A 15026-nucleotide genomic window follows, 5' to 3' on the forward strand; every position below is an offset into this window, starting at 1 on the left:
GAGCAATGTCTAGAAAACTATACGGAAATAGCCAAGTCATGAATTTAAGAAACTTACACTAATATTAATATTATTTATAAATTAAAAAAAAAAAAAAAAGTAAAGTAGATCTATACTCTAGGATTCCCACTTGTAAAAATATAAAAGTAATAAAATAATTGATAATTTAGCCGCAGCGCCAACCGCCACCACCAGCATTTAAAAATGATTTTCTTTTGCATCACAACTAGCATGCCAATTAAAAAAATAATGACCCATCAAGTTCAAGATACAATTTTTTTAGGAGTACAATATTATATGATGATACTGATATAAAATTAGAGAGGACAATTTTGCGTACTTGTGTATTGCTGGTTCCCTGGCTTCTTATTAGTGCTTACTTAAACAATTGACTTGGCACATCGACCACTGAGTGTTTGTTTGGCTAGGACTATTTACATGTCAATTGATGTTGACAGAACCTATCAAAATTGCATGTGCTGATCGGTTCTGGCATTGCCGGATAGTTCTACTTCTAGCAACTAGTTTTGTGGAAAACCGCTGTCGAGCTGTCAATAACTTATTTGTTTAAGAGTGAGATGAAAAGTGTGACTTAAAAAATAAATAAATAAAAAAACTAGATCAAATACATATTTCATATACATTAATTCTAACTGTGTTGATATACATCGGAACTTCTTCGGTAGAAAAATTTTTGTATGTCATCTACGTCCGAAAGCTGAGGAATATGACTTGCAGTTGAGTTGAATTACAGTTACAATGATACATCAAACGCCTAGTATTTTGTAAAGCTTTCTCCAGTAAATTATCTACATTGTTGTTAAAAAGAGGCCATCAGCTCAAAATTATGCAAAATTCTTATTGCCTACAAAAACAGCACATCGTACACTTCACATGTCATGGACAGACTGCTTTGGACCAAATATTAATCCAACAATTTTTTCATAGACATGCACCAGGAAGGCAAGAACTAGTGCATGAGAGATTATAGTCTAGAGCGGCGTATGCATTTGATGGGATTAAATGGAGTATGCCTCTTTGTGGAAGTAAACAGGCGTCCATTTGAAGAACTTGATTTGATATCCCAATCTTCCACATTCTTGGGTACACACACATCAAAAAGGATTTGACCAAGAACACCATGAGCATTAATGCTGGGTAGACTTTGAAGGTGGATCAAACCTTCCTTATGATCATCTTGCACCGACCCAATGCCTCTCCCATCATAGTACTCCATCGAACTGGGCAAGTGATGGTCACTTGGTCCTAAAGCAAGCCCCTGAAAACTACTTGAGTTTGTTGTTGCTTTCCTCAAGTCCTCGATTGGCTCAAGGATCTCGTCACGTGTTCCCTCTATGCCCATCCTTTCCCCTTCAGGTTGACGAATTCTTTGAGAATAAACTTTAGCTGCCTTACCGAGGAGCTCAGTCACAGCAGCCTTATAGTCAATCGGATAATGCCGATAATGACCTGTGACAAGATAGAGTCACACAATAATCTTTTGAAAATATCATGGCATGGTCTAGAGGAGTAAATGGAAACAAAATTAAGATCGATCAAACAATGTCATTTTGAATGTACAATATTGACTTATGATAGGCTTTTTTTTCTTTTTTCTTTTTCAAACATTAACTAATGTAGTGGGCTATTGATCAGAGCAGAGGTATGCGTTAAGGGGTGGTAATCTGTGTATTTGGCATTTCTTTACCACAATTGAAAACAATTGTAGCAATTTTGATTGTGTATCTGAGTGCAGTCAGTATGCAACTAGGATAGTTTCTATATTGTTAATTAATACACTTAATAAGGTTAATAGAGTGATGCTATAGCTGCTATGAATTTTACTACACAAATACAACAAACTGATGTGTTAACTTTCAAACATAAAACAAAAAAGTAATTCAAAGTTTTATTTATTATGTTGTTGATGTAGCACTAATCGCATTCATGTCACATTAGTTTGTAAAACTTTTATAGTTTAATTGGTAGTAGTTTTAGCATTTTCCATGGTTGATATTAACATAGAGTCAGTAAGTTTAGAAGCAGACCTACGTGAGGAGAGTCATTCCATTTCACTAGCTTAATGTCACCCCCAAGATCTTGTAGTCGTTGAGCAAAATTGCAGATAGTTTCATAGTTAGCAAGATCATCATTTTCAGAGCATAAAATGAGATATGGGGCCCGCATGTTCTGCAGAAAACAAAGTTGTATAAATGCAGAAGAAAAGGAAGCGAATACTTTGAATGGTACTAAGTCCTCATATATACTTACAACAGAGGAGTACAGAGTCTGCCAATACTCAGCGCGCTGTGATTCAAGTCGGCTGAGGAAGAAGGCATCAAGACTAGAAGCAAGGCTGTGGACTATCCATGATGCTATTCTTGGTGGATGGGACATTTTGAGAATAGTTGGGTGAAGAAGAAATCTCGTACCCACATCGCTGGTAAAGTCTGCTGGACTGGAATCATAGATATGGCCAGATATACAGTCTCTAACCAGTTGGAAGTCATCCTTCATGAGAAAAAAATAATAGTAACAATAGTTAAATTTGGATGCCGAAGTTCTTAAACTATATGAGCTTTGCAAATATTAGAGAAAACTTCTTTTGCCCCCACCACACAGAGACTGCTGGAAATTAAACATAATGAGTTTCACCTTGGAATGTATTTTATTGCTTTTATGCAATAAAATTGAATTAATATATAGCACTATCTGCTTAATTGCAAAAGGGAAGTGGGACGAGGGAGAAAAAAAGAAGAGCATACCAGATTTTCCAGTCCTTCACACTTTCCTTCAATTATCTGCTAAAGAAGGAAAATCTATTTACATATCTATCACCGAAAGAAAAAGCTTTCTGATAGCTGCGGCGGTACCGTGTAAAGGGAAACCCTTAAAAATTCACATACTCAGGTCACTTGAAACTTTAGAAGAAATTACCTGAAGGACCTTGTACATGCAAGCTTTAGGACCACCCGAAAAAGAAGCAAGGACTATGGGGCATGGCCTAATTTTTAGCTCCTACATATCAAAATAAAAACAAGGCAATTATTAGCTAACCCTTTCAAAAACTTGAGCATGAGTATTATAGTTTTACTTGTGGAAGAGGAATATGCAAAGTGCTATAGTACTTTTAAGGAAGGGAAAAACTTAGGTACAGTTCCTTAGGTTCCCCAATTAAATTTAACCACATGGTTGCTTTGACAAATGTAGTGTAAACAATGTTATCGTTCCCAAGTACAATTAAATTTAATCATGTGACTTATCGATCAATGCAACCACATTTTTTAATTTAATTGAGGAACCTCAGGTACAGCACCAAAGGAACTATACCTAAATTTTACTCTTTAAGTAAATCATTTGAAGCCGGAGGAAGACATATGGATGCAAAAGGTAAACAGATACTGCAACTCTTTTCTTTCTATTTTTAATTACGAATGCCCCACCCAAACCAATGGCAATTCAAATCAAGCAGGATTTCCAAAGCATCAAAGTTCCATAAACATTTCAATAGGAATAGGTTAAAGGAGTAACTGAATAAAAGCTTTTCACCTATGGTAGTTGCAACTATTATTAGCAGTTATCACTGACCTGAACAATTTCATTGACAATGTCAGCTGCCAGAGTTGCGGCTTTCTCAGGGAAAAACCTGGGCGGATTAAAAATAAAGTCCAAATCAACATATGTGCACAAAAAAGAGGAGTTATATGGTGCAACTTTTATTCTGATAGCAGTAATTGAATAAGACCCAGTAGTCATTCTAAAAATACCAATATTATTACAATCCTGAAAAACAGCTCATTAATTTGTGAATTGTGTTATCTGCCAAAAAATACAGTGATTTTGAAACAGTTGAAGATTGATTGTTCAAAGGCACATTAATAAACTACCATTAACAAAATCATGGACCTAGCAACAAAATTATCCTAAAAATACAAAAACACACATACATTTGATAGAACAAATTTGGAGTCAATAAAGTAGTAGCACATAAACTACCATAAAACTAAAGATGCCATTATTAGCAACAACAAAAAAAACTAAAGATGCCAAATTTCACTTTATTGGCGCACAAAATTCGCAAATCTAAACCAAACCCAGCTGGCCAATTTTGTTTAGCTATGATTTCATATATCTCAACCTCGCAAACTCAGTAAAAAAAAAAAAAAACCCAATAGAATCAAGAAAAGCTAAACACAAATGAAAGACAACAACTTTAAGAAAATAAACAAACCCAATTCAGAAAAATTAAGAACAAAATTGGAACTCACGAATTGAGAAACTCAGGGTGACAGACGAGTGAATTCCAACCCAAACACGAGTAGAGCTGCACGTAGTTCTTCAAGTGCCTTTCCTGGCTAGACAACCAACCAAACAACACCACTATCCCTTCTATTTTCCCAACCCTTTCCCTTCTTCCCCAATAATATTTACCCCCAAATCCCCACATTTTTCCTTTTCCCAAGAATTCAAATTCCCGGAAAAAAAAATATATATATATATATAAATATATATATTTTCCACCAATACTTGGAAATCCTTAAACTTTAAATCACCGTAGCAAATCGAGAGAAACACGGGTTGTGGTTGAGCTTAGAGAGAGAGAGAGATGATATCATATATGAGCTTCTGTCTTTTTGTTTTTTCTATTTTTGGAGCTGTTTATATTTCTTATATCAAAGAAACAAAAATACAAAGGTAAGGATAAGAGAGAGAAAGTACAATGATTTTGATTCTCTGCAGTCATGAATCCTATGATTTCTGTGTTAAACAAATAATAATTTGCCACGTAGTTTATGAGGGCACTTACTGTTTGTGCCCACATTACAAAAAGTACCTGGATTATGTGGTGGCAACATACCATTGGCTGTTAAATCGTATCCAATGCGGCGAATCGATTCGTTTGGACGGCATGAATAGAAAGTCAAACGCTGTTAAAATTACCGTTGTGTGTGTAAATTAAAAGGAATAAAAAGATAAATAAATAAAAATGGAGTAACACGTAAAATTTCGTAATTTTTGCCGCAAATACCCTGCAATTTGCTGCATAGAGTTTCGTGTACAAATGGTGACATTTTATGTAATTTTAAAATTTTTATAAAAAATTTTAATAATATATTAAAAAAATCACAATTTTTGTGGTAACTCAATCCGCGAAAGTAAAATGACGGGTCCATGATTTCACTGCTCACAACTTGACATACTATAAATTATGAGTAGTGAAAAAAATGATAAGGCAATGCAAAAATAACATGTACCTAGTCATACCCTACCAAGTAGAATAATTATAGAAAAAATTATAATTTTTTATGTAGTACTAAAATTAATAAATCCATATAAAAGTAACAGTCAATTAAACATATCTTATTACGTAAGATAATCACATCTTATCATGTAAGATAATTACGATAGAAATGGTAACTTTTTCGTGTTAATAGAAATAGCAAAGATAAATGAAATACTAGATTTGTATTTTCTGTCGTTGCAAATTACAAATCGAGGGTCTATATCGTTGTCGTTTATATCTATTTGAGGTTCATCCAATGGTGACACAGCGTGGCAAGTCAGTTCCAATAATTGACATAACGCAACAAAACTGAATTTGTCGAGACTTTGAAGATAAGATGAGAATGGGTCTTTGCAATCTTTTTAAGACTTTTAACCAGAAATATTAGACTTTACTTAATTTGCATTATTAAAGCCGAAGATATATCTTTCAAAAACCAAAACTAGAAGAAGATGTGTCACACGGTTACGAGATTTTCTTACTACTATAAGAAAGATGAGGGAACGTGTAAACAAACAAATGTAGTGACTAGTCATAGAGATGTTGTAATACAATTACAATGTCCAATGTAAAACATTACAGGTATATGAATGTTATTTGAATATATGTATGTCATTAGATATCATTTTATTGGTACATGGCTTTCAGTCAACTTAACTAATATATCAATCTTTTAATGTCAAATAAAAAATTTGTAATTCGAACTCCGTCTACACTATAAACCAATAAGAGATGCTACGACTACAATATTTTTACAACAAATCATAGGTAGTTAGTTGTTATTGGTTCAAATTTGAAACTAACACTAAGATTACTTTTTTGCCCTAACAATAACAACCAGTAACAACCTACCACTTAAGATTTGTTATAAAAATATTGTAGATATATCATTTCTCTAAACGAATTAGTACTTTAAATTAATAATAAAAAGTACTTGTGGGGTAAAATTCGCCAGTCAACGTTGGGCCATGGTACTCGTACTAAACCCAACCATAATAGGAAGCGAAGACACGGGCAGAGGACCCCCCAGCCCAATCATGTTGGGCCGGGCTTGCTTAAGGGGCGTCCGAGGAGTAGTACCTCCTCGGACGCACCAAATGGGAGTCTGATTCACACCCTTTACATGGTGAAAGGTCATTCAAAATCAAGAAAAAATGTAGGACGTTCAGGTGGCAACCACAACTGCCGCATTAAATGCAAGGAAGCTACTTTTCCAGCCGCATTAACGTGGAAAGGACAGGAGAACAGAATTATCTTGGCCAGTGCAACTCACAGAAAAGAAGGAGGATGTCCTATAGGACAGGCACTCAAGTAGAGGCCCAGATGATTAACAAGTGTAGAGTCATTATCGTTCGAAAGATGCTATATAAAAGAAGAAAATCCCCATGGCTGGGGGATCGAAAAGGGAGGGAAGAAAGGAGAAAAAAGAGGGAAAGAAAAAGAAGTTCTATAAACAAAGCATAAGATACAGCCCCACAAACTGTTATCCCAGAAAGCTTAATGGAATATCCCCACGTTCAAATGGTTGCATGGCTTGCTTATAACTACGTTTACTCTGTCAAGACCTAATTCTGTGACCTACTCTCTATAAATTCATTTTTGAGGGTCTTTTGGGCAGAATCGCTTGCCTGCTGGGCCTGGGCCCCAAAAACCGCCCTTACAGTACTTATTATGAAGTAAACATTATAAATTAAAATTTTATTGTATCAATAATAAAAAAAAAAATTAGTATTATAAATATTTTAATAAAGTGTGTGCTATATAATATATATTCAACTTATATACTATGGTTCTATTCACCTTTAATGATTATCATTTCATATAACCAAGTCTTTGTCCCATTTTTTATATATATTCACGCGCGTGCTCAGAGGCTAGTATATATAATGGTTCTATTCACCTTTATATGATTATCTTTTCATATAACCAAGTTTTGGTCCCATTTTTAAACTCGACTATAGATTCTCAATTGATTAGATATGCTCAATCATATTAATAATTAGTTTCTTCTCATAAAAAAATATTAACAATCAGTTTTTTACTTTGATTTTTATCTCCATCTGGAATTGTTTTAGTATTTTAATAAAATAATAACATTAATTGAAAAGGTACGATGTCTATATAAACCATAAAATAATTATTTTTGTATTTTATGTGTTAATGTTACTCTATTATTTTAGGATCTTTGACTTAATTCAAAGCTCATGTTATTTTTATTATTAAAGTGATGGATAAACACTTGACAAAATATTTATAAAACTAAAGATGTTTGAAGAAAAATGAGTAATTTATATAGGATTTTTAGGATTAAACCAAACATAAGAATCCCACACTCTCAATAATTTAATCATATTCCTAATCAAATCAAAATGACATACTTACATCCCAATTGTCCAAATTCCCAAGTACCACATTTCTAAGAACATATTAGATTCTTAAATGCTATGTTATAGTGGACTTTTTATTTTTATTTTTAAGGTTCAATTAAATGGCCAACAACTAATAAACAAATAAAAACCAACAAATTGGTTCTTTTTTTAAATTTTGTTTTAAAAAAACAAAGAACCGTTTTTTCAGCATAAGAACAAAAATCTATTGATTTCTGCATTAAAATGCGTTTGGAAAAACACTATCCAAGAGGAAAGTTTCTTTTGGTCTGAGAGAAGGCAATTCAATCTTTAATTTTTTTTTTTCCAAGAGGATTATATAAACACAAATAGGACATGAAAAAGTTATTGATTAATCTCCATTAATAGTTTTTCAAGTGCCTCAGTCGTGAGAGGGATGTACAAGCAATCCTGGCCGTCCGAATGCCTTCTGGTCTTGACCAATTCATGATCTTTAAATTCTGTCAAATGGGAATTCAATGTAAGCTGGCTGCTGACCAGGAAACGCTCTCTACAGACTGTGTACAAAATGTTAATTGGCATCCCTGAAAAAGAAAGAAAAAAAAAAGAGACTAAATATATAAAAACTAAAATTCACAACAAAATTCCTTAAAAGTACAGAGAGCTTCTTGCCTTCTTCATCAGGATGAGACAGCTGATATTCTGCAAGAACTCTGAAAACGCTTTGGGCATTGGGTGTCAAACTCTGCAAAACTATTGCAGCAGTTTTGGCACTTTGAGCGGTACTGCCATGTGCAAGAATCAAAGGAAAGAACATTCCTTCAACCTTGTATGGAGCAAAGGTCGGAACATGATACCAACACCAGTTGAACTGTGTGTGAACCATCTTCTTGTCCCACACTGTCAACCAAATTAGGATATGGTAATTAGGCTCAAAGAGCCCACACAAAAAAAACAAACAAACAAACAGTAATATTCAGAATATTCTATCTCTGATATGCTTCAAATTGGCATATTCTTTTCATGCAGACAGTTTGTTACAATGAATATACAAACACACAAATATACACTACCAAAGAGTCAACATGGAAATATTTTGTTCTCCACTTGCAGTTGCAGGGAAGGATGACAAATTGGCCAACACCTTTTTGTGGCTTATCAGGAGAAAAGTCAGATCCCAAACTAGCCTAAATGAACGATCAATCCCTTCATTTAGACCTTTCATCTTTCAATGAAGAAATTCAAAACTTCGAAGAATAAGAGAATTGAATGCATATCAAATCCTTCACACCCAACATCAAAAGTCTCACTTGCAAAAGACATATTTACCTAAAATAATTGAACAATTTAACTTCAACCACACTAACAGAATTAACAGCAAAAATTTGATTGAGATAGTAGAACAATGCAAAAGCACAATGAAGAAAAAAATGTCCTGTGGTATGAAATCATAATAATATTACTAGTAATTAGACAAGAAATTAACATGCACACTGCTAAGTGCTAACTTAATCTCTATGAAATAATTATTATAATAACAAATATACTTACAAAGAGGTGCATTCACATGGTCAATTGAAGCAACAATACGGATGCAAGAACAAGAAGCTATTTGCGCAAGATACTGTTGAGTTTCAGAGTCTCTTAATGCAGGTCCATCAATGTTGTGAATAACAACACATATGAAACAATCTTTATCCTCTGCTTCTGATCCATTCAAAAATGCAAGAAGATCATCCATGGACCGAGAATTAAATGGCTGTTGAACTTTAGGCAGGTTCCCTGAAGAAGTCGCTCGTTTGCTTTTCAATTGATCCCATAGAACTTCAGCTAAGGCTATCACAACCTACATTTTAAACAGCAGAGATCAGTAATGGAGCATGGGGAGAACAAAAGGTCAATAAACAGTACACAGCCTCCTTATTTTTTTTATAGTGTATATCGTGTTCCATTTGCAATTCGGTAGTGGAAACAATTTTTTTGTTAAATCTATGTCTGCTAAAAGATTTTTTTTTTTTTTTTTTTTTTGGTGAAGGGCTAATAGATTTTTTGATTGGTAAGTTATACATGCACTCAGTGGGTCATGAACCCACGACCTCACCCTCCATCCATAATAACGGGAGGAAGAAATACCAATTGAGTTATAGCTCATTGGTTTATGTCTAAAAATAGATACATCAATATAAATAGCAAGCAGTGAAGTAAGCACTTATCACCTTCAAATTGTGTTTGCGCAAATGATACCTGTTTAATATTAATTGCTTGAAGATAGCCATTGATTACAACTACAGAATAGTCAGTCAACGCCATTGAAGCAAAATCTTCAATCAAAGCTTTCTTAGATCCAAATCCATACATCAGAAGGCCAAAACCACATCTGTTAAATTGAAAAGAACAGATAAAACACATGAAGAGATTTCCAATAACAAACAATATTAGTTACATAACTTTCCAAGCATGACAATAAAAAACGAAAAAAAAAAGAAAACAAGTACACCAACAATAATACATGGTTAACCTGTTAATCAATTCCTCAAAGTCATCAAAGCAATGTGCAGTTATGCATGAACTAAGTCTCCACCAGGTGCAAAATTTTAAAAAGTATAAGTTGGGTTTGTGATGGCAAGTGCCTTCCACCAAAAGCACAAGCACAAGCACAAGGTTGTGGGTTTGAGTCCGAGAATCAGCCTCTCCAATAAATTGGGGGTAAAACTGTCTATCATAACCTCTTCCAGACCTTGCAAAAGTGGGAGCCTTGTGCGCTAGGTACAACCTTAAGTTGCGTTTGCTAAGTATAGATGAAGTATCACCTAGAATTATCAATAGAGTACCTATCTTTAAGGGCAACGTAAAATAACATAAAAATAAAGAAGCAATGTCTCAAACTGAAACTAATCCTCGTGCCAAAGAACCTTTGGAAAAATCCCTGTACCATATAAAGGAGCAGTAAGGATGCTTATCCTCACGTATAACCATAAATGCTTGGCAGAAGCTTCTCTACCGGTATGCTATTCTTCCCAAAGATAGTCCATTACTTTGGTACCACTGCCAACTTAGTTCAAGCGTTTCTGTTTCCCAGTAGCTTCCATGGTTTTTTGGGAAAACACTTTACCTTCTTTACCCTTCCAGATAATATTTGGTTAATGAGTTAAAAGTTTCCCTCTGTAGTTTTGCTCAGAATGGGCAGGTAAATTCCTTCCCTTAGAACTGTACTTGAGAGTTTCCTACCTCATACAACTCAGTGGTCAACTCTTTTGGTGTTCAATTTTTTAATACCATTTCTAATTGAATGAGATTTCTCATCTTCCCATGTTGAGCTGGCCAATCAGGGCTAAGCTCCAATAAAAGGCTTATGCCTCAGCCTATTGGTAGCCCATCCAATGCTAGAATTCAGATTGATTCTCACCCCTCACCCTAAGAGCTGGACACCCGCCACCTTGCTTGGGCTTTGGAAACCCATTTGAAGTAGAATTCCCATTCCAAGTCGTCTTGTTTGCTATATAAGTGAGTCCTAGCCTGGGCCGTTGATTTTGTTCCCCATAAGATCAATATCACAACCTAAGACTATCATCCGATAATTAAAGATATAAATAGATATATACTTCACAACAATATTTTAAGAAAGAGTATTATCATATATCAGCAGTTGTCCGGTCCTACCAAACAGTAAATGTCCAACACCAAGCAAGAGAAGGGCAGCAAATGAGCTATAAAGTCATGCATTTCTCCTGAAAGTGAGGACAATGCCCCTGTTATCCTCAATTCTCATAGGTGCCGGGTTTACTAGGGTAAGGTGACTATGAAATCGTAGTTAACAGGTTTCCCTCCTGTACCATCTTGCTTTCCTGAGTAACTATTCAAAGATGAAACCCCTCAATTTTCTTCTTAAAGTAGATTTCGTTTTGGGTTGGACCAAGTTAAATTCCCTAGGTTGCAAATCTACAAATACATGAATCTTCTTGATTCTCAAGTTGAGGTTGCTTCTTTGATACCCCTGCTGTAACATTATAAACATTATTGTTACTCTTGCTACTGTCAAGATAAATATGACTCCTTCCCTTGTTCCTGCCAACGCATATGGGATATTTTAAGTGAACATCCTTTTTAGTAGTGGGGGATACTTCTAGGAAGAAATTTATCGAAGAGTTGGCACTAAAAGCTAGCCAAAATCAAAGTTAATCAGAAGCTTGGTCTAAAATTCCTGAGAAATTAGCTTTTTTCCACAGCTAGTTCTAATCCAATAAGCAGGGCTTCATTGTCAGTTCCGCTGTTCATGCAGGGGGAAAAAAGGCTGATATAAATGGTGAGAAACTAGACCAATAGGAGAGATAAAAATAACACTTGCTCCTGCACCACCTTGTGCCAAGCCCATCAAATTCTTTTCAGTCTATTATTGTTCCATTACTCTGGCTGCTGCTACTATTCTTTTTTCAGCAGCAAGACATCACCATCTGATATCATGCCATGCCAGGATAATTATAATCATTTTTCAGCATAAATTTTGTTCTGTGCTGATTATTTTCATCCTTTATCTTATCTATTGATTCTATTTTGATTTACTCAATTGTGCTGACCAGTACGCATCTTCCAGCCTACGGTGTTCATCCTATGTAATTATTTCTCCAAATTCTTTCACACCATCTCCGTTCCATCACCATAAACACCATACAAGCCCCTCTAATATCAATTAACTAAATGTGCACAATTGGCTCCCTAACATAGGTATCAATCATTTACGCAGTTCACGCTATGCAAACTAAAAACCACAAAATTACACACCCATCACAGATTAACAAAAATAAATACCATCCCAATACCAAATCTAGGAATCCATATGAATGAAACAATCTAGGTACTCATACACAAACAAATAATTGTAACAATGCTTACCCTAAATTTGTCACAATTGAAGTGATTTCAGCTCAATATCACTCTCAACAAAACAAAACAAAACACTACACACCAAACTATTTCAAACACCACAACTAAACAAACACACCTCTATTCCATCATATATATATAAAGAACAACTCCTCCATTTCTTGATTAAATAAAGCAGAGCACACACCTTAGCTCGAAAACCCATTTCGAGTACAAACTCTTGTAGCTGTTCATCAAAGCCACGACCTCTTTCTCGTGCTTTGGCTCAATGTTAGACGCCGCTGCCCTCAGTTCCTAAACATAAATTTCACAAAAATAAACTAAATTGAAATTTTTTTGATCTTTTTGTGAAGATTAAGAACCCTAGATTTTAAGAGCGAGTACCTGTTCGTCAACGAGGTTAATTTCAGAGAGCTTGCGAGCGGATTTCTTTCCCGAGCTTCCCAATTCTTTCGCTAGAAAATAGTTTCTCGAGAATCCGAATTCCTCCTCTTCCTCCATATCTTCAATGTCATTGTTGGTCTCCATTGTTAACGATTTCTCAAGCTGATTGATATGCCAGAAATGGCGGGGAAGTCGTAATGAGTGAAGTGAAGAAAATTTGGCTCTTTTTGTTTGTGCCCTAGAAGCGAATTTTCCCGCGTTTTTTTTGCTCACATTCGGGTCGAGAAGTTGAACTGACATACGGGCCGGGTTGAATAAGGTCCATTGGGCTCTTTCTCATTTTAACTTGTAAGTTGTACGGCAATTACACTCAATACGACCGCAGGGTTTGCCGTTTGAGGGTTCTCGTTAAATCTAATAATAAATTTTATTTTATTTTGATACATTTTATTTTTATTTTTCAAATTTAAATCACATGCACCCATGACTATATAGTAAAATTATATTTTCCTTCTCAAAATTAATATGAAAATAATCTCTTTATTACATAAGTTCTTAGAAATTCAAATCCTTCCACCTTAGCTATCGAATATAAAAGTAATAATAATTCTAACCTTCAGTTTTTGTTTTTTTTTTTTTTTTTTTTTTTTTTTTTTTGAGAATGAAGACTACTATTTTATTAAAAAATCAGTCGGGATCAGCAAAGAGTACATCATAGAGGTGTGGTGGAATATTCTCCACCCACACCGACAAACCTCTAACATGTCTAGTATGTTTAGCTAGGTTGTGTACTACTCTATTACCAATTCTACGAATATGGGTGAAGGCTATACATTTACTAGTAACTAGAGTGGATTTAGCAGATTCAAGAAGATGGCTATAAGTTGTTAGGGAGGCTTCTGTGCTTCGGAGAGTGTTGATTACTGTTTCCGAATCTCCTTCTAACATAAACTCGTTAATACCAAGTTCACGTGCGAAGGTTATCGCTCTTGTAGCAGCCATGGCTTCCACTATGACTGGTGAAAACGGTAAGGGAGCTTGTTCAAATAGTGAAGCAATGGCATTTCCTTGACAGTCGTGGACCACAACACCCAGACCAGCCTTGCCCAACTCCGAAAAAACAGCACCATCGAAGTTCAATTTGACACAATTTGCTGGAAGAGGGCACCATTGAGCACGATGCTAAGGTCTCGCAACTGCTGTGTGATTGATGAGGGATTGTTGGCTCTATTGGAATGTTGCAAGGGTCTGTGTAGCTTGTTGAAGGACCTAGGCTTTGGGGAAGACGTTTGAGCTTACTCGGAGTTGATTTCGTTGGTGCCATATTGTTCACATCACCATAGCTAGGAGGTCCACATTCTTCCTTTTCTCATGAGTCAAGTTGATCAGGTCCATGAGGTTTGAAGCACCAAGTTGACTTTGATCTTCAAAGCCTGGAGTGCTTTCCCAGATTTCGTCCAACGTGGAATAATTCCAAAGTGCATGGACAGCTGTTTCAGACTCCACCCCACCTTGTTCACATCTATCCTCATTTAGAATCTTCCTTTTCAACAAGTTGTGCTTAACTAGTATGGCTTCTTTGCAAGCTTGGCACATGAAATTCCACACTTTACTAGGAACATTGAGCCCCTAAATCCGCTTCCACACCTCATTTTGCTGCTACGGATTACCTACAGGAACAAAAATAAAGTTTAGTTTGGCTAGGAACTTGGAACTCGAGTTTACTGTATAGTTACTTGAAGGGGTGAAGGGTCAAATGATTTTGTCCTCCACTGGGGTACGGCTCAATGGGATGCTAAGAACCATTTCAACTTCTTCAGGTGAAAACAAATTGTGCACTAAATTTGCATCCCAAGTTCTTGTACTCTGATTGATGAGATCAAAAACTCTACCATCGTCAAAACCTAGTACAATATCTGAAAGAGTCCGTGGGTGCTCCTGTGATGGTAGCCATGCATCATTCCAAATACTAATGACCTCTCCACACCCAACCCTCCATCTTGCACCCTTAATTAGGACATCTCTTCCTTTTAGAATGCTATGCCAAGCGTGTGAACCAGAGCTAGAGTCTTGAGCTTCCTATATATACTACAGTTTGGAAAGAACTTCATTTTGAATACTATAAAATA

The 15026-nt window shown here is 35.4% G+C and overlaps 2 protein-coding genes across 3 annotated transcripts; both read right to left on the bottom strand.

Moving 5' to 3' along the window:
- Nucleotides 1-612: 612 nt before the first annotated feature.
- On the bottom strand, nt 613-4632 carry LOC126711229 (uncharacterized). 2 transcript variants are annotated; one of them, XM_050411251.1, is made up of 7 exons: nt 4269-4632; nt 3589-3646; nt 2938-3018; nt 2766-2804; nt 2272-2511; nt 2049-2190; nt 613-1470 (listed from the first exon to the last, which is right to left on the bottom strand). In XM_050411251.1, the coding sequence occupies exons 1-7, from the start codon at nt 4445-4447 to the stop codon at nt 986-988; spliced, it is 1224 nt and encodes a 407-aa protein (XP_050267208.1). In that variant the 5' UTR covers nt 4448-4632; the 3' UTR covers nt 613-985. The 2 variants fall into 2 exon arrangements, with proteins under 2 accessions (XP_050267208.1, XP_050267209.1); XM_050411252.1 differs by having other exon boundaries at nt 2766-2801; nt 4269-4630.
- A 3155-nt stretch (nt 4633-7787) lies between these two features.
- Nucleotides 7788-13208, bottom strand: LOC126711255 (origin of replication complex subunit 2). Its single transcript, XM_050411253.1, has 6 exons — nt 12898-13208; nt 12701-12807; nt 9877-10009; nt 9184-9478; nt 8305-8532; nt 7788-8216 (listed from the first exon to the last, which is right to left on the bottom strand). Exons 1-6 carry the CDS (start codon nt 13195-13197, stop codon nt 8017-8019), a joined length of 1263 nt encoding a protein of 420 aa, XP_050267210.1. The 5' UTR covers nt 13198-13208; the 3' UTR covers nt 7788-8016.
- Nucleotides 13209-15026: the final 1818 nt, after the last annotated feature.

The sequence above is a fragment of the Quercus robur genome, chromosome 2 (genome assembly GCF_932294415.1).
Source record: "Quercus robur chromosome 2, dhQueRobu3.1, whole genome shotgun sequence".
Lineage (NCBI taxonomy): Eukaryota > Viridiplantae > Streptophyta > Magnoliopsida > Fagales > Fagaceae > Quercus > Quercus robur.